Source organism: Siphateles boraxobius, unplaced genomic scaffold, assembly GCF_051911475.1.
Source record: "Siphateles boraxobius isolate OS27281-9 unplaced genomic scaffold, OSU_SipBor_1 6, whole genome shotgun sequence".
In the NCBI taxonomy this organism is placed as follows: domain Eukaryota; kingdom Metazoa; phylum Chordata; class Actinopteri; order Cypriniformes; family Leuciscidae; genus Siphateles; species Siphateles boraxobius.
In genome coordinates, this window is record NW_027509186.1 from 28,632,461 (window position 1) to 28,652,463 (window position 20,003).

Here is a 20,003-nt window from a genome sequence, read left to right on the forward strand (position 1 = left end):
GTCGAATGCGACTTCTGTTTACTAGCGTTTAACGAGCGAATTACCGCTTTGTGAAAATACAAACCTTGAATAACTTTTGTAGTTACTGAAACCATGCAGAACTGAAATTATATTTATAAAGTAGACTAGGCATATATGTAGCCTACGTAGGCTAGCCTAATGTAGTGGTGTCTAGTGAGACACCAGACTTTACTTATTTGGTTTAAGCCTCAGATGTGGGAGGGTTAAACTTAGAAAAGGGCTTTGTAAAATTGTCTTTAAGATAACCAGAAAGAAACAGCACTTTTGCAACACAACTAAAACATATTCTGTCTGTGGAAGGTTGCTGGTTTTCTTTTTTTTTTTTTTTTTGAATAAATAGTGTGGCTCCCTCTAGTGGTGTGGCGTGTTAACACAAGAGGAAATCATCAACAATTATTTTCACAATGCTACAAGCCTTTATTAGTGACACTGCATGCAATAAGAGTAACAACTCAACAAATACAATTCAGAAACAATGTGATTCTTGAAAACAAACAGGTTCCACAAGATCAAGTGTCTGAATTTGTAACATATAAGCTGAAGTATCCAAAATAAAATAAGCATGCCTGCAATCCCTTTTCCAAAACGACACTTTCCTTCCACATTAATAAAATACAAGTGTGCTAAATCAAAGCAAGGCTCTTCATGCAGCAGTTATGATAACTTCATGAAGCATGTTTTCTTTCACCTGTTCTTTTAAAGCTGTCAATCCTAAAGCCTTCAATCCCGCTTTAATGTGGCACAACTTTAGCACAGATCCATTACGATAAATAAGTTTTATCCTCACAAAAATCACTTGTTTGCAATTGCTCCCTGTGTAATCCTCTTTCTTACACCAAATACTTCAGCCTATTCTGTACATATTTTGCTTTAAAATGTATAGCTCAATTAAAAATTTGTATCTGAAGTAGATAAGTGTAAATAAATGAATGAATAAATTCAGCGATTTTTAAATAATACATTTTTTTGGTTGCAATATTTGCATTTTAAATGGAAATTGTGTTGTCTGCTATGCTGACAATTGTTCTTTTAAAAAGTCAAGTAATAATAATATATTATGGATCCCCAGTTCCCACCTCCACCAGCGCTGTTTTATTTGTCCTTCATGAAAAGAGCTCTGGGATCACAGACGGTTAACGTAGCATCCTGAGTTTGCGGTGAAATGACACGGCCACGAGGGCAGCGATGGTGCCCGCAACGACTAGGACAGCCAAAGCAATGCCAAGTCCTACAGACGCCCCATTAGCACTGTCCTTCTGTGCACTGCTCAGGGCTGTACAGGAACACACGAGACAGCACGTTATTACCAAAATGACTTGATTTCTGGCACTCTTCTGTAAATTAACTGCATTGATGAGGGAGACTTACCTCCTTCCTCAGTAGTAAGAGCTGAAAGAAAGAACAATTATGAGTTAATATCTGACTATGCTTCTTCAATTTTTTTCCATCAGTATCATAAACTATGAAAAGGATCTAGTAGAAGAGAGCCATACGGGTGTCCGCTCGAGTCCTAATAGGTCCTGAGGTGATGAGGGTGGTGTCTGAGAGGCCATCTGTAATTGTCGTTGTCTGTATGTCCCGTCTCCTCCTCCTGCATTGCTGATCAATGAAGAGGGAATGAAGGTTAACAAAACAACAGGACACATTTTTATGGCATGAATTGTTGATATAAACTATTTAATTTTTACTAAAGTTAAAATGATAATTCTTGATATCATAGGAATTTAGGAATTAGATTTCTACTAGTAAAAAGGGCAATTTTTGATATCAGGAATTACATTTCCAATAGTAAAAATTCTTGATATCAACAATGAAGTCATCACTCGCAGAAATTGTATTTTCACCAGTTAAATGTCACCATAGACTGTACGTTGATATCAAGGACTGATTTCTTACTAGTTAAAATTTCACTTTCACATATCAGAAATACAATTCTTACTAAAATTAAATTGTTGATAATATCAAGAATTCATATGCTGGGAATGAATAAAAGTCAAAATGGCTTGCCTTACACTTATCCCTATTTGAACATTCTATTCATTCAGTTAAGACCCCCAGTCCGAGAGCTTGTGGTACCTTGAACTGGGCGCAGGCGCTGGTTTCACAAAGCCTGGTGATGCAGTGGAGGAAGTAGGTGGAAATGGTCTGGTTCTGCTGCTCGATAAAGCGGAAAGCTGGGAAGCTGAAGCGAGCCTTCTGACTGTTTCCATTCTCCGACACGTTGGTGAACAGATCCTTCGAGCACCTTTTGAGAAAAGGTAAATCTCAAGTATGTTACACACTCTAAGTAAAGCCTGTACAAACAGGGCCCAATGCACTGTTAATAAGAAGGAATTTTCCGTATTACGTGTAGTGTTTTAGGGTTGAAGGAAATGTCAGTAAAATGATCTTATAATGTCCTGGCAGAAAATTTCCGGTTGCTTTTCCGTTTCTTCTAAGGATTTATTTCTTACAGTGCAGATGACCAGTGAATTTCCGTGGCTTTGACCAGTTGTAATAAAAAATATAGCCTACATTTTGTAAAAAATTATTCTAATTAATGAAATATTCTTAAAATGATTAGTTAAAAAAGAAAGTATTTGAATAATATAGATTATCAAAAATATAAAATAATTTATATTTTTAACATGACTTTTTGCCCTTTTTTTGGACTTACGGGACAAAAAGATTGAAAAAGGTTGAATTGGTGGGTAGGGGTGAGAGAGAGGCATAGCATCGATCCAGCATGACATGATACCTGTGGAGAAGGAGGAGAAGAATCAGTCAATTTCAACATAAACTAACAGAGGCATTTCTTAGAAAGAAACATCAGCAAATGTTACTCACTGGGAAGTCAAGTTTGCTGCCATGACTTGCACATAGATTCTGGTTCTGAGCTCAATGCCCACAGATGGGATAGCGAGCGGAGCAGTGTAGTTTCCATCCTAGAGGCACAATTAAAATACGGGTTCAGGGACAGAAAACTGACAGAGAATAGAAAAAGCTACAGGTTTTGGAAATTGGGAAACGTTTTCCCTCATTGTGTTTGTACTTTGAAGAGCTGCATGCTTAAAGTGCTGATGAAGCTTCCGTTGTTGTCCTTCACTGCAATGGAGGATGATGACCTGCAGAGGGAGGAAAGGTTCCATTTTACAAGGGCCACATTCTTCAAGTTTTCTTGGAATCTAACATTTGGTTATATTAATTATTCAGTTATGACTGTCAACAAGCTGCATTTTCAGATGTTTAATACTGTATACACTACTGTTTAAAAGTTTGGAGCCTGTACGATTTTGTCTCATGCTCAGCAAAGCTGCATTTATTTGATTAAAAATACACTAAAACTGCAATATTGTGAAATATTGATTCCTGTGATCCAAAGCTGATTTTTCATCAGCCATTACTCCAGTCTTCAGTGTCACATTATCCTTCAGAAATCATTCTAATATGCTGCTTTGCTGCTCAAGAAACATTTCTTATTATTAAGTTTGTGAACAGTTGTTCTGCTTAAGATATTTATGGAAACAATTATACGTTTAAACTAGGATTCTCTGATTAATAGAATGTTCAAAAGAACAGCATTTATTTAAAATTTAAATACTTTGTAACATTATTAGTCAGTATATAAACACACTTTTTATCAATTTAATGCATCCTTACTGTATAAAAGTATTTTAACAGTAGTGTATGTCAGAACGTATATGTTTAAGTCCAAAAGTTTATTCAAAAGTTTAGTCAAAAGTTTAGTCCATATGTTTCTGTAAATATGTAAACTGGCCTATGCGTTTTCGCTGATCGAGACTCAAAAATTCGAAGAATTTTGACTAAAATGACTTGACTGGGAGACCAAATGGCTGGTTTAAGATCTTTTATTATTATTATTTCATCAGGATTAATCTATTAAGAGAGTTAAAAGATCTTACACATCAACTTGTGTATTGTTGACCAGGTACTGGAGTGGATATGCACAGGAGTAAAAATACTTCAGCTCAGTGTTGTAGGTCACTGTTCCTAATGTGGGGTCGAAAGATCTAACCACCCCACTGATGTTGACCATCTGGATGTTAGAGAAGTCAGAGAAGATCCCGGTTCCTGGAGCGCTGGTGGTCTATAAAGTGAGGCAATAAAATGAAAAAAACTTGCACAGAGAGAGAACGAAATACAGAGAGTGTTTTGTATACTATCCAACACCCAAAAATGAAAATTCTGTCATCATTTACTCGTTTGAAACATACTCAAGTTGTTTCAAACCTGAACGAATTTCTTTGTTCTGCTGAACACAAAAGAAGATATTTTGAAGAATTTCATTTGAAGGGCCCCATTGAGTTCCATAGTATTTTTTTTCCATACTATGGATGTCAATTGGGTCCATCAATTGTTTGCATACCCATATTCTTCAAAATAACTTATTTTGTGTTCAGCAGAAGAAATAAATTCATACAGGGTTGGAACAACTTGAGGGTGAGTAAATGATGAAAGAATTTTCATTTTTGGGTAAACTATTCCTTTAATGAGAGTAGGAGTAACACTGCCCCCTGTTGGTAACCACCATGGTTTGCTGGCTTGGGCACTTCTCAACTCCCCAGACTGCAAGATCAGTTTGGTTTAAACTTTTTTTTAAATTAGGGACTTAATCATCAATGCAGTTTAAGATGCAGTAATACTCACATGGAAGATGCTGCCACAGGCGTCCAATTGTCTAAGCGGAAAGCTGAAGCGCACGACCGGAGGAGTCGCAGTCGCATCCAGTGTTCCCCGACACAATGGGTCAATTGCCATTTGATTCAGAATCAACAGGGACTCGTTATAGCCAGTGTAAATGACCGGGCAAACCTGGATTGCCAAATTTATAGATTCAGTCCCACAATACACTGCGATGTCGGTGTACTCTGTAAAACAAAGACAAGCTCCCAGGCTATTTCTTATAACACTGATACATTATTTTAGTTTGTTTAAAAGCAATTAGCCCACAATAATCATTGGAGACAAAAAATGCAGGGTATTACCTGGGCGCCTGTAGGAACTTCCACACTCACTACCAGTAAGAGCCAGGTGGCCTTGAACCAGCGCGGCCAAAATCAAGAGGCTGAGTAGAGCCATGTCAGATCTGCTCTTCATCAATGTCCAAAAATAACCTTCAAATGTCTCTCAGCACCCCAGAGAAAATCTTGAAGAGCTCCTGAAGGTATCCTTACTGCTAAAGATTCGTTATCGTCTCAAAGTCACTGTTGGATTAACTCTGATAGGCTTCAGTTTGTGCTTTATATACATGTGTGTGTGCAGAAAAAAGTTAGTTTCCGCTGGATTGGACCAAAACAAGGTCATTTGGTATGGTTGTTTGAGTTCTCCAGAACAATTCACTTTTGTGGATAAGGTACCATTACCTTGAGGCAAAACTTGAAACCTTACACATCACCTTTAAAGTTAGACCATAAACAATGACCACTGTCTTTGTCATTTTGTACATCCTGAAACATATCAACATGTAATTTAATGAACTAAGTACAAATTCCATTGAAGAAGCACACAATAGGTCTCATCTTCTCTTTGGACCTAAAAGTACAAGTCTGTCACTGTAAACTCTGACCTTTTAGGAGGTTTGTACCTGAAAGTCTTGATGGACACTGCATGAAATCACACATGTAGCGATGTTTCATAATAACCTATTTGAAGGTTGTGACTATGATTGTCAAAGGGATATGCTGAAGAATTCTTTGTGGAACACAAATTTTTTTTTACATTTTTTATAGCGGTTATCTAAACCTTAGGATATGAAAACATCGACCAGATGGAAGTGGTTTGAATGCTTTATCCAGAATTTAAACCACTTCCATCTGGTCAACGTTTTTGCATCCCAAGGCTTAGATATAACCGGTATAAAAATGATTAAACTGTTAAACTCTAGTGCAAAGGAAACAACTGTGTGATTGTTATTGATGTGGGTAAATTTTCCCTTAGGGGACAAATAAAGTATTAAGACAGTAAGTTAAGTAAAATATCATTTACATTTTCTTTTTGTTTTCTTTGTCCAATGAAAGGCAATGGGGTCCAAAGCAACATCATTTGTTGACTTTCATTATATATGGAGAAAACCAGTTGATACATACTTCAAAACATATAGACTTTGAGCAAAAGAAAAGAAAATCATACAGTTTTTGGAACAACATGAGGGTGAGTAAATGATGACAAATTGTTTCCTTCTGATAGTGTTGAGCCTACAAACGAACAATCACTTAGTAATTCTGAATAGTTTCGAATAGTAAAGTTTCCATAAAAATACTAGTTTCAAAACTGCAAAATCATTTCTTGATTCTTGTTGTTCTTCATATCTATAGCATGTCAACAGCGAATGAGGTGAAATCTGTGTCTGGCCAATTGCTGGTATAAATTGGGTTGCGTTTAATGTGAAAATGAGGTACAAAAATCACAGAAAATACCAATGGAAATGTAATATGAACCTGTCAGCTGAGCTACCTGGGAAGGACAACAATTTTCTGATTTGAGTCAAATCAGAGTGTTGGGTGTTGGCCTTCTATTGTCAATGACACAAAACCATGGGAAATGTTACAGATCTCATCATAATATGATGCTGGCCTTGACAGTCAGTTAAATATGTCAGCTGAGGTCTTTGCTCTTGTTTTGTTAAGATAAGAAGTGAGAGAGGGAAGCACTAGATCAGATATTTTCTGGCTTTTGACTCACTGCAGTAATCTGGGATTATGTTGAAAAATAATGCAGATTGTGGAGATCTACGGTGGCACTGTGGGAATTAAATGGGTGGTTTGTGTCTTTGTTAAATGTCATTTCTTGTGGCTGAATAAAATTATAAAAATGCAGATAAATGATCGAAAAAGGAGCAAAATTTGGATACATTTTTATATTATCGCATATAAAAAATGTCCTTTACATGCAGTTGACAAAATCTCAGGTTGTACATATATACAATTTGAATAAAAAAACTAAAATAAATGTGAAACAGGTGATAATGGCACCTTGTGCAAAGAACACTATGAAATATACATCTAATAATTTAACCTATACTATATCCCACAAATCAAAAACAAATTAACAAAACTGTCCAGGTTAATTGTGAAATAAGATTGGTTAACAGGATCGGTGGCATGCTGTTAATTACAACAGAAAAAAAATGTTTTTCCTCTCTCTGTTTGTAAAAATAGAAAATGCACTTAAAATGGACATTCATTGCAGAATCTTGTATTATGTGGTACTCAATCTATTATTGTTACCCTTATAGATCTAATTTTTACTAACAGGCCAGAGAGAGTAACAAAAACATATAACCTCATTACTGGCCTTTCAGACCATAATATGACACTGATTGTGAGAAAGTTAACTAAAAAACGCCTACTTCACAATACAAAAAATTCAATTATAACAACAGGAATTCCCAAATCTAAAGAAGCCAATTTTGAATATGATTTAAAGGAAGTTAACTGGGAAAAGGTAATTAGAGAAACAGACTTAAACTATAGCGCAAGCAAATTTAACTCTGTGTTAAGTGATCTAATAAGTAAAAATACAAAAACATGGAAAAGTACACCAAAGAAACATTCTCTTCCATGGTTTAATAGTGACATCCGTCAGATCATTAAAAAGCGAGATATTGCTCTTAAAAAGTCCATAATAACAAAAACTAATACTGACCACCTTATCTATACGGGCTTGAGGAACAAGGTATCAGAGCTGCGAAAGGCAAAGACTAACTATTTCTCTAAACTAATTGAAGAAGCCAGTGGCAATAGTTCTAAAATGTGGCAACATAAAAATAGACTAACTAATTCAAGTAGACATAAACACTCAAAAATAAATGGTCTTAAAGTTGGTCATAATCTGATTCACAGTAATGCGGCTATTGCAAATGTTTTTAATACTTTTTTTATTAACTCTGTAAAAGAATTAGCAAGTATAATTTTAAACATATCGAGCCATCTCTTGAAGAGCTTGACAATGCTCACACAGGCTCCTTCTGTATCAAATTGGTATCCGGTGATAAAGTTAAAAAGGTGATTGTAAACATGATTAACTCTATGTCCAAGGACATACACAACATACATGCTGCATTAATTAAAAAATATGAAAGCCCGGTCACACAAAGGTTTAATCTCATATCTCTATAATATTATAGGCAATGTCTCCCCGCATTCTTTGCAGGAGGTCAAGAGACTTTGGGAGGACGATCTTGGGGAGGAATTTACAGACGATCATTGGAAGGCTGTACTTGATTCAGTTTATAAATCTTCTCCGTGTGCCAGACATAATGTGATACAACTTAAAATTGTTCTGAGAGCACACTTGACCAAGACAAGGCTGGTGAAAATCTTCCCTGATATAGACCCTACGTGCCCTCGCTGTAAAGGCCAACCAGCGGATTACATACACATGTTCTGGTCCTGCCCTAAACTTTATACATTCTGGGCCAACATCTTTAGCGCTTACTCTAAGATACTTCAAAAAAACATTACCCCCAACCCAGTATGTGCCCTATTTGGATTTACCTCTGAAAATCACCCCCAAACATGCCCCATTATAGCATTCACTTCTCTGATTGCCAGACGTCTCATTCTGCTCTCCTGGAAGGAGCAAACACCCCCCAGCTTCACTAGATGGGTTAAGGATATGATGCATTTCCTGAAGCTGGAGAAGATCAGGTATACCCTTACAGGCTCCTTGCAAACATTCAGGAAGGTTTGGAGCCCCTTCTTAGAATACTATGAGAGCTTACAAACACCCTTAAATACGGATGAATAAGAAGTTATCCTCAAAGTGAAGCGGCAATATCCCCCCTCCCCCCCCCTTTTTTTCTTTTTTTTTCTTTTCTCTATAATTATTATTTATTTATTATATATTTGACTGGACTTATTTAGATATCGTATTTGTATTATTATTATTCTATTCCCCTCTTATTTTTTCCCCCCACTCATTCCTTTACTGTATTGGTAAGGTTATTATGTATTGTATTATGCTCCTGCAATCCTTAGTTGGATCAGCACTTCAAAGGACAATCATTCTAGGGGAGATCTGGATTTAAAGGGACAAACTGGGATGGTTGGGTGGGGTGGTTGGGAGGGTTGGGGTGGGGAGGTATCTTCATAAGAATTAATATTTGTATAACACAGCAACATTTGGTTGTATACATTCGGTCCAATATGTGTTGTAAAAAATGTTACATTGTTTAATATAAAATCAATAAAAAAAATAAAAAAAATAATAAAAAAAATAATAATATGAAAGCTGTCTGTTAGAGCCAGTTACTTATTTTAGTCAATTTATCAATACAAACAAATATGTTCCCAGAGAGCTGGAAAACAGCAATAATTGCACCAGTCTACAAATCGGGGGATAAGGAAATACCAAGCAATTGTAGGCCTATTGCTATCCTTCCTGTAGTCTCAAAAGTTCTGGAAAAGATTGTTGCCGAGCAATTAGCGGAACATTTAGAGTCTAATCAGTTGCTTTATCCATTACAGTTTGGATTTAGAGACAATTATTCCACCGAAACAGCTAACTGTTATTTGATCAATAAAATTAAAGAATCACTGGATAAAGGAAATGTTGTTGGGGCGGTGTTCCTGGACCTAAAAAAGGCATTTGACACTGTTAATCATAGTATCTTGCTACATAAATTAAATCAATTTAAAATGTCTTCGGAAGCTTTGCAGTGGTTGAGGTCTTATTTGGGCGGGAGACAGCAATGTGTCAGAGTCAATGGGGTGAAGTCACCTCTGCAAGCCAACAACATGGGAGTACCGCAAGGGTCTGTACTTGCCCCTTTGCTGTTCACAATATATAAATGACCTACCAAAATGCTGTCCAGGCGTAAACTGTCAGATGTATGCAGACGACACTGTGGTCTATGTTTCCACTAAAACACCCAGTCTGGCAGGTGAACACCTGACAACAGCTTTAAAGAATATCTCTAACTGGCTCGAGTTATCTCATCTATCACTAAATGTTAAGAAAACAGTCTCCATGTGTTTCTCTATACGAAATAGGCCGGTTAGCGATATATTTGAGGTACAAATAAAAAATGAAGCAATAGAAGCAGTCAATGAAGTCAAGTACCTTGGGATTATTCTGGATAAAAATTTAAAATTTGATAATCATATTAAGTACATCTGCAAGAAGGTCAGACCAAATATAAATTGTTTTCGGTTTATAAATGGGATTTGTCCTGTCACACTGCAAAACTATATATGCATGCAATGATATTTTCACACCTATCATATTGCGTCACATCATGGTCACAAATCTCTCCAAATAAATTAATACCGATTCTCTCACTATACAAACAGGCAATAAAGATCATGGACCGGAAACCCATGAGATGGCATCATTGTGATGTTCTAAAAAAGCATAAGCTTATTGGTTTTGACCGTTTTATTGATTTTATTTATATTAAATTGGTTTTCAAATGTCTAAATAATCATGTTTCACCGTAGTTCTCTATATTAATCAGTAGACGCCAAAGCTCTCAGGGGGCGAACACACGAGCCACTATCAAAGGTGACTGTTTAGTCCCAAAGTGTAAGACCTCCTTTGGTCAGTCTGCCTTCTCAGTAAAGGGGCCAACACTCTGGAATGCTCTGCCTACTGATTTAAAAGTAGAGACCGATGGCAAAGCTTTCAACAGAGGACTTAAACAATGGTTAAAAACTAAACAGCGGTGCTCGCATGAATAACTAATGATATTCTCTGACTCTGATGCTTCTGTTTTATAATTTATGTATGCAATTTGTTTTCTTTTTCATTTTCTCTGTAATTATATGGTATATTTTAGCTATCCTTTTCTGTTAATATTTTTAGTATTATTCTGCTTACTAGTTTCATTGTATTTTATTTCCAAAAGCCTCCCGTGGACAGGTGTTGAAAATTAGCATTTGTGCTAAAACACTTAAACAAATGCATATGGTTCGTCCAATGTAATTGTATGTCCATGTTAAATAAATAAAATAAATAAAAAATATGTTGCTGTCAACTAGTATTTAACCAGGCATATTTCTTTAAGACCACTCTGTCTCATTGTTTCTTTCTTTGTTTCTTCGTTGCTTATTCTTATTCTACTCATCACACACACACACTATAAAACATCAGTCATAATATGATCAACAAAAAATCATAAAGCAAATTGTCTGCAATCATATGTGAACAATCTACATTTATTTTGTGCTCTGCACTTCAAGACATTAAGGATCACAGACCCTGAAACAGGAAGTAACAAACTGAGGTATTTTAAAATGTACATTTATATATATACACTAACATTTTAGAGTCAGTAAGTATAGTCAATTATACTTTTCTTCAGCAAGGAATCGATCAAAAGTAATACACAGTAAATACATTTATAATGTTACAAAATATCTCTTTCAAACTAATGCTGTTCTTTTGAATTTTCTGTTCATCAAAAAAATATTAAGCAGAACAACTGTTTTCAACATTGATATTATTAGGGACTATTAGATTAATATATTATCAAATAGGGAAACATGTTTGTCAAAGCAGCCCAATGCCAATTTTGGGACATAAGAAAGCAGCACTGAGAATCTGATTAAAATGCAATGATAGGAATATGACCAAATATTGTTGACAGAATTCAATGCTCTCATGGTCCAAGAATGAAGGTCATCTGAAGCTGGGGTTCCAGACCCCTGTCAGACTAGAAGGGCTGGGCTTCCTGAGCAGCCTGAGGGAGAGCATGAAGAGGCCCAGGCTCGTCACACCCAGCACAACCAAACCCGATATCAAGGCACTGGTTACAGCATTCAGGTGCTTGGAGGAACTGCTCACTGCAGAAGTAAGCAGGTAAGCAGAGGTTTGTGGGGGTGAATGGGGGTCAAAAACACAGACAAGATGGTTCTGTAAATGGACACCATGGTTGTCATGGATCTAATTTGCAGAATTTGACACTGGTGTCCATTGTTTCACTGTGAAAACAAAGCTGATGTCTCACAGAAAAGACACGGTGGTGTGTGTGTGTGGGTGACGTCTACTAATGAAAAACATTTAGCAGGCTAGTTATACTTTCTTGACCTCCTAAAAAAGAATCTTACCGGGTTGCGAGTTGTTGGTTGGAGTTTCATCTGCAGAAAACACACAAGATGTACATAAATAAAGCATAAAAGATTTCATGCTTTAAAAGGGCTATATGCATGAATTTTCATGTATTAATCACTTTTTGTTTTGCCAATGTGTGAACAGCTTGTAATGAAACTGAAACTTGTATAAAACGAGACCTTCCCCGACTTCTTAGATTATCTATGAAAGCCTGTAGATTAATGTTTTATGTGAAGGAATCGGGACGGTTTTGCTGAGAAAAGGCAAGAGGATGTAAGAGGATGCAAGAGGATGTAACGTTTACATGCGTTATAGTCTATAGTTTCAAACATACTTTATATTCAAAAGTGTAATTGTATTTACCTCATCTTTCAACATGATGTCAGTGAATTGCAGAGCTTGTGCAAATATATCCGCATTGCTATAATCAGATGCTTTCTTAACTGCTGTTTTCTCAATGCTGTAATTTTTTTTAGTGTTTATTTTGTTATTGAGAGGAAAAAAAGATACAATGTTGTAGAAAGATGTAAATCTATTTCCAGCATGCACTGTGGCATGAATAATTAACTAGTTTGCATGGTTTTACTGTTTGGTTTACTTGCATGTTATTAATTTTGTTGTCATGCTTAGAAAAAATATCTATTGACTGTTGATGTTATCATTCTTTGTGTACCAAATATTGAGGTCTATGAGATTGTCTGGATCTCTTGTGTCTCATATATAATAAGCTGATGTTGTCTCACAGAAATGAAAATATATGCTCTATATGACTGTTTGAAATATTACTCTTCAATGTTTGTATATATACACTACCTTTCAAAATGTTTTTTTTTCTTTATTTATACTTCAGCCAGGACATTAAATAATGTTACAAAAGATTTCTATTTCAAATAAATGCTGAACTTTCTATTCAACAAAGAATCCTGAAAAAAATGTATCACAGTCCCAGAAAAATATTAAGCAGCACAAAATTTTACTTTTATACCATTAATAGTTACATTTACTTATAAGAACAACAAAAACTTAGAAAGTAAGTAAATCTTATGTGTCTTTTTTTCGGTGCATGAAACTGAGATTGAGGGCTCTTACCGCTCCTAGTGATTATGGGACCTGCGGTTATGACGGCATTCCCTGAGGATGAACCTGATACTGCATATTCATCCACAGTGTCTCTCCTCCTGCGATTTCCACAGATCTGCCATGAGAGGTATTACAGTCAGTGCTCTCATTCAGTTAAGACACCAAAAAATACATTATTAGCCATCAAATATTTCAGCATTAAGACTGTTTACCGGCAATAGTATTCCACAGTCTTCTGCTCGACACAGCTTTGTCACACAATGCAGAAACACAGTGGACATCTTCTGGTTCTTATGTTTCACAAAACGGAAGACTTCAAATGCAAAGCGGCCCATTTGGCTTTTTCCATTCTCAAAAACAGTTGTCTGTGGATCCTTGTAGCACCTATTTAAACCCCCAACACCAAAAATAAGGCCTCTTTAAACATCAGATCTGCTGATAAACTGGTTATCGTCTGTCATACCCAAACAAACACTAAAATGCCAAACGCAAACGCGCACACACTCATACACACACAAATAATTCCCTCTAAAAGGCCTTTGTGCATTGAATAGTAGTCAGTTGAGCAGATAATGAGGACTCACCGAGTTAATGCCCACATAATTTCAGAAAATACTAAATTACCCAAAGAAAAGGTCATAGCGTATCTCATCATTAGGGTTCCCAGAGGGGGTGGCGTAACAGTGATCCATCAGAACATTCCACCTGTGGGGAAAACACACATTAATGGGAACTGAATCTCTAATCTCAAGAAGAAAAAATAATTAGTTAATAGGGGCCTCGTGATCTGAATAGTTACCCAAGAAGAATATATTTCTCACAATTCATTTTTCCTCACAAAATCTCACAATTACTTATACTATAGTAATATGTCACAATTTATTCTAGTAACCTGTCTTTACACAAGATAACTAAAACATTATGATATAAAGTAATTTTACAAAAAAAATTTATTAATAGGGTTTTAATAATATTTAAAAACATATATTTCTCTGCATGATATACCTCCTGTCCAGATTTGTAGCTTTAACTGCAGCAAACACACGAGTTTTCAAGGACAGGCCAGATATTGGTATAGAGATTAATTGACTGAATGTTGAATCCTGTAAAATATAAAATATTATCTATACTGTAATGGTCTAAGCCATTCTTCATTACACAAACATGCCATTTGTACGTTTTAATTCAACTCTTATGCCAAATATCATAATTATTTTTTATATATTTTCATTAATCTTTAGTATACAATCATAAATGTTTATTTTCATTGCTTTACACACCCATACTTTAAAATGTATTTGATTTTATGATCTACAGAGATCACTCACATTGTAAAGCACCAAACTAAGTGTGCTTAGGAAAGTGCCATTGTTGTCTTTCACTGATATTGCAGCAGATGAGCTGGTAAAGGAGGTTGAGATCAGAACAAGACATTATCACTGTGTATTCACTGCAGAAAATATCAGCAAATCACTTATTACTTGGACTTAAATAGTTGTAGAACCCTAGAAGAGGTAAGTAGGTTGTCACGTCAGAAATAACCGACTCACGATGCCAGCTGGCTGTTGTTGAGCAGGTACTCCAGAGGATAACTACAGCTGAATTTATACTGCAGACCGGGCAGATAACTGATGACAGTTGGAGGGTCTGGGGTGTCAATGTAGCCCGATATATTCCCCATCTGCACCATAGAGATGTTCCCATAAGCATTGAAACCTTGAGTTGTAGAAACCTGAACACAGATAAATATGTTACCTAAATGTAAATCTTATTTTCTATCTAATTGTTTTGTTCTTAAGGTTAAAAATTAGGCCTGGTTTCACAGACAGGGCTTAGATTAAGCCATGATTGGGCCTTCAATTTGGACATTAAAATAGCTTTTATAAACATGCATTAGAAAAAAAACATTACTGGTGTGAGACAAAACAATGGCACTGACCTATTTTAAGATATATCAGTGCAAGATGCTTTCAGTTAAAACAGCTCAAATTTTATTCTGGGACTAATCTTAAGGCTTGTCTGTGAAACAACGGGTTAAAATCCCAGATCAGTTATGTTAAGTTCAAATCCCGGACAAGCTCCCGTTTGTTGAATCCCTTTTGAGCAACAGATGTGATACAGTATTAAAACAAACAGAATAGCTTTGGCAAATATGAAGCGTGTGGAAGTTCAGATACACAATTCAATGGTATTGCATTTTAGTACATATTCAACCCCCCACAATAATACCATGATACATGCGTGTAAGTGAATGTATCCCTTACCACCAGTGTGTTCCCACAGGCCTCCAGTGTGTTTAGGCTGATACTGAAGAGCACAGCTGTGGGGAAAGTGTTGTTGTTTATGAAGCCTCGGCAATGGACTTCTCCATGACGTCCGTTCAGTGCCAGGTCGGCATCAGTGTATCCAGAGTACAGCACAGGGCAGAGGTTAATCTTTAGTGTGATTGTCTGAACACCACAGTATACACTGATATCTCTGTCGCCTTGAGGGAAAGACAACTCAACAAGTTAATGATATGGCATCTCCACAGTGGGGTTTATTATTATATTATCAGCATGACAATTTAAGTGCAAAGAATAACTATGAATTATTAAAAAAAATCTTGTATTTGCTTTAATGACAAGCTTCATGAACTCCACAAGCAAGAACATCTCTGACATTTCGGAGCTAGAAATACTTATTTATTTTACATCATAACATTTCTTTGTTATACATTTTTCAAAATCCTAAAATGTCCAGATTTACATGAAATTGCAAATCCCAGATTTCGAGTGCAGAATCCATCTTCTGGACCCCACTTTTTATAAAATAAAAATTTCTCTAATATAAGGAATTAATAAACAAAATATTTATATAGAACAATAAATAGTTGTTATTGTTTTAAAAAATAATGATTTACTATTTAAAAGTGATTTATTTAAACTACTGTTTAAAAGTTTGAGGTCAGTAAGATTTCTTTCTTTTTGAAGAAATCTCTAATGCTCGTGATGGCTGAATAGAAAAATACAGTAGTATACAGTAATATTGTTAAATATTATTACAATGTTAAATGTAATTTATTCCTTTGAATTTTCAGCATCATTACTCCAGTCTTCAGTGTCACATGATCCTTCAGAAATCATTCTAATATGCTGATTATTATAATCAAATGATATAGGCTACAAATGACTTTTTTTTCAAAATAACTTTTTTTTGTAACATAATAAATGTCTTTATTGTCAACTTCCGAACAATTTAATGTGTCCTTACTGAATAAAAGTATTCATTTCTTTACTGACCCTGAACTTCTGAAATCTCACTGACCCCAAACTTTTTAACATTGTATTATTGTTTACGTTCTGCAACATACATTTCTCAATTTCTTACCAGGGAATCTGCTGTGGTGGTTTGGATCACAGTTGAATCCATTGAATTGTGTAAAAGCTAATTGAATCCCACTGAAAAGCAGAATAGGAACACATATCCACTCCATTTCAACACCTGGAAAGGAAGGAAAACAGAAATTTTTCTGCCATATCAAAACTTCAGTCATAACTAAAATAGTGACTGGAATAAAAGTAATGTTTATTGTCTTAACAATATAATAGCATAAAGTGTTACCTCAGTCCCCTGATGCAGGTGAGCTGCGCTCCATGCGTTTCGGCCAGCTGCCGGTGAGTGAATGGGCAGCCTGGCATCTCCACAGGGCCGCCCGCACCACGGGCCTCTACTGCAGCCAAAACAATGAGCCATTATCAGAGGCCTTAAACAAAAAGAGCTGTCCTGGACAACATGGGAAAATCCATCACAATCTCAATGGGCTCAACAAATCTTTTTTATGGAGGCAGAAACATGAGCCGCTTTTACGATTTCCCACTCGTCTCCTCATGGCTTGATCTGCCTCTGTCATCGCTCAATAGGGTCTGAACTCAGTGTGGGACTGAAGGCAGGAATTATGTTTTCATCGGCGGCTGAAGTGACTAAAGGGCCTATTCTCTCTGTCAGTCCATCAGGGTTGATAGCGAGTGTGCTGTAATTGTCACATGGCTTCCCGGTTCCCTCGCACTTCACTCAACCAGACACACTGATGCACTAAATGAGGATACAATCACAAACTGCCCATTTTTGGCATTAAATAGTACAGCTAATGGATAATGGCTACCATGTCTAATACTCTGATTTAATCAGTTCATATTTTACTAACAGTGAGATGTTGTAGCGATGCGGTTGAAACATGGGAGGAAGCAGGATCCACGTGCAGCAGTAGTATTTTATTAAATAAACTCAAACCTTGACAAACTCGGACTCAGGAACAGGACTCCCAACATACAACATCAAGAACTCACAAAAGACTGAGCTAGACACAGGGCTTAAATACACAGGTAAACAAACTAAACAAGATAAGGGGGCGTGGTTAATCAGAGACACCTGCGAAGACTAATAAACAAGAAAAACTACAAAGGACTACAAAACATGGCACAAAACAGGAAATAAAAAAGTCCACACAAGACAAGTGGAACACAAGACAGGAATCATGACAGATATGTTAAAATGTACTAAAATGCAGTAATAATTCTCTCTTTTTTTAAAGCGGACAAGAGTAAGCGTACTTGCTGAATAAAATAATTAATGTCTTTTAAAAAAAACATACAAACTAAATTCTTACTGACCGCAATCCTTAGAACAGTAGTGTTTATTGATTGCATGCAGGTTGTTAAAATATATACTCTAATTACAAATACAAATAATTCCAATTGTTCATGTCACTTACAGTGTAAGCCTTAGATATTTAATTTTTTTTAGCCTGGAATCCTAAATAATATAACAATACAATTTATAATTAAAAAGGCCCCAATGATTTACTAGAATGCTTAGAAAATTAATAATATTTATTTAATTACTAATTTATGATATAATATGAGCACTATGTAATTTCCCTTATTACGCTGATCTCAAATAAATGTGGTTTGATCAAATATTTTCAGCCGATTTAGCAATAATTGTGACAGGCCTATTAAATTTGTTGAGATGCTAATTGTCACAAAAAAAGGTGTCAATAATTTCATAGGATGGATGGACTGTAGCTGCATATATGAAGAATATTGCACTTATTAGGCCGTGCTGAAATCAAATATATTTGACAGGGCTACTATTCAGGCAAAATGGGATCAAATGGCACTTTTAACCTGAAATGAAGAATAAATCCTGAAACCACAACCATCTACTACTATTTTACAACACCCGCCCATGAAATGACCCAGATGTACAGTAGTGAGGAGGCCATGTGCTCTGATTCATCCTGAAGGATTAGATGACATTCTATTGTTTTTAGTGAGTGATGTTCTGAGCAGCTGGTAAGGTCAGAGCTGAGAGGACACAGTACAGTAGACTATATTCTCATACAATCATTCGTAGTGTCTAGGTTTCTCATTTAATCGTTCTCTGAGTTAAAATCGCAAAGTTACATATTTAAAAAATATATAGGTACATAGGTAAAAAATATATATAATAAGAATATACAGCGCACACACTATAATAACTCATGCAGTTCACATCCTCTTCATACATTTATAATATACTCAGATCATACAGAAATAAACATCATCTAATTTAATGTGTTGCATATAATAGCATTGCAATTAATTTCTTCTGAGCAGAACCAGAATCAGAATCAGAAAGAGCTTTATTGCCAAGTGCGCTTGCAAAAACAAGGAATTTGTTTTGGTACTGAGGCTTCCAGTGGATATATACAAATACAAATACAACAAGAAACATATAATACTACAAATTATAATAATAAAAAATAAAAATATAAATATATGAGAATAAAAGTATCACAGTTGGGTTTAGTCAGAATAGACATTTTCAGATTATGAACATATTTACAGTGTTTTGAATATTATAAATAAATAAATCTACATATAAGTATCACCTGAGTTGTAGGATATTGCACTAAACAGTGGGAGTATTGCACTTAAAGGCATATGCTTTGGGAGGTGTGTTAACTGTTCAGAAGGGAAATGGCCTGTGGGAAGAAACTGTTCCTGTGCCGAGATGTTCTTTTGGCCAGTGATCTGAGTCTCCGTCTTGACGGTAACAGTTCAAACAGGAGGTGTCCAGGGTGAGTGGAGTCTGTGATGATTTTACCTGCTCTCTTCCTCACTCTGGAAGAGTACAGGTCCTGGAGATTTGGCAGGGGGGCACCAATGATCCTCTCTGCAGTCCGGACTGTCCGTTGTAGTCTCCTGATGTCTGATTTGGTAGCTGAACCAAACCAGACAGTGATGGATGTGCATAAGACTGAATGACGGCTGAGTAGAACTGAATCAGCAGCTCCTGTGGCAGGTTGAACTTCCTCAGCTGGCGAAGGAAGTACAGTCTCTGCTGGGCCTTTTTCACAGTGGAGTCAATGTGATTGTCCCACTTCAGGTCCTGAGAGATGGAAGTGCCCAGGAACCTGAATGACTCCACTGCTTCCACAGTGCTGTTCATGATGGTGAGTGGGGGGAGTGCTGGGCTGTTCCTCCTGAAGTCCACGATCATCTCCACTGTTTTGAGCGTGTTCAGCTCAAGGTTGTTATAACTGCACCAGACAGCCAGCTGTTCAACCTCCAGTCTGTAAGCAGACTCGTCACCGTTTTGGATGAGACCGATGACAGTGGTGTAGTCTGTAAATTTCAGGAGCTTGACAGTGGGGTCTTTAGAAGTGCAGTCATTAGTGTACAGGGAGAAGAGCAGTGGGGAGAGAACGCACCCTTGGGGGGCACCAGTGCTGGTGGTGAGAGTCCTGGATGTGTGTTTCCCCAGTCTTACTCGCTGCTGCCGGTCCGTCAGGAAGCTGGAGATCCACTGACAGATCGAGGATGGCA

The 20,003-nt window shown here is 36.4% G+C and overlaps 2 protein-coding genes across 2 annotated transcripts; both read right to left on the bottom strand.

Annotated features, from left to right (window-relative positions):
• Positions 1–417: 417 nt before the first annotated feature.
• LOC143715652 (zona pellucida-like domain-containing protein 1) lies at positions 418–5,299 on the bottom strand. Its single transcript, XM_077207426.1, has 10 exons — positions 5,007–5,299; positions 4,669–4,889; positions 3,924–4,108; positions 3,053–3,125; positions 2,848–2,945; positions 2,678–2,758; positions 2,098–2,266; positions 1,515–1,620; positions 1,390–1,410; positions 418–1,294 (listed from the first exon to the last, which is right to left on the bottom strand). Exons 1-10 carry the CDS (start codon positions 5,116–5,118, stop codon positions 1,155–1,157), a joined length of 1,206 nt encoding a protein of 401 aa, XP_077063541.1. The 5' UTR covers positions 5,119–5,299; the 3' UTR covers positions 418–1,154.
• A 5,862-nt stretch (positions 5,300–11,161) lies between these two features.
• Positions 11,162–16,864, bottom strand: zpld1b (zona pellucida-like domain containing 1b). The gene is made up of 11 exons (XM_077207428.1): positions 16,756–16,864; positions 16,522–16,635; positions 15,417–15,637; positions 14,703–14,884; positions 14,481–14,553; positions 14,158–14,255; positions 13,777–13,857; positions 13,365–13,536; positions 13,162–13,267; positions 12,069–12,098; positions 11,162–11,804 (listed from the first exon to the last, which is right to left on the bottom strand). The coding sequence occupies exons 2-11, from the start codon at positions 16,625–16,627 to the stop codon at positions 11,641–11,643; spliced, it is 1,233 nt and encodes a 410-aa protein (XP_077063543.1). The 5' UTR covers positions 16,628–16,635; positions 16,756–16,864; the 3' UTR covers positions 11,162–11,640.
• Positions 16,865–20,003: the final 3,139 nt, after the last annotated feature.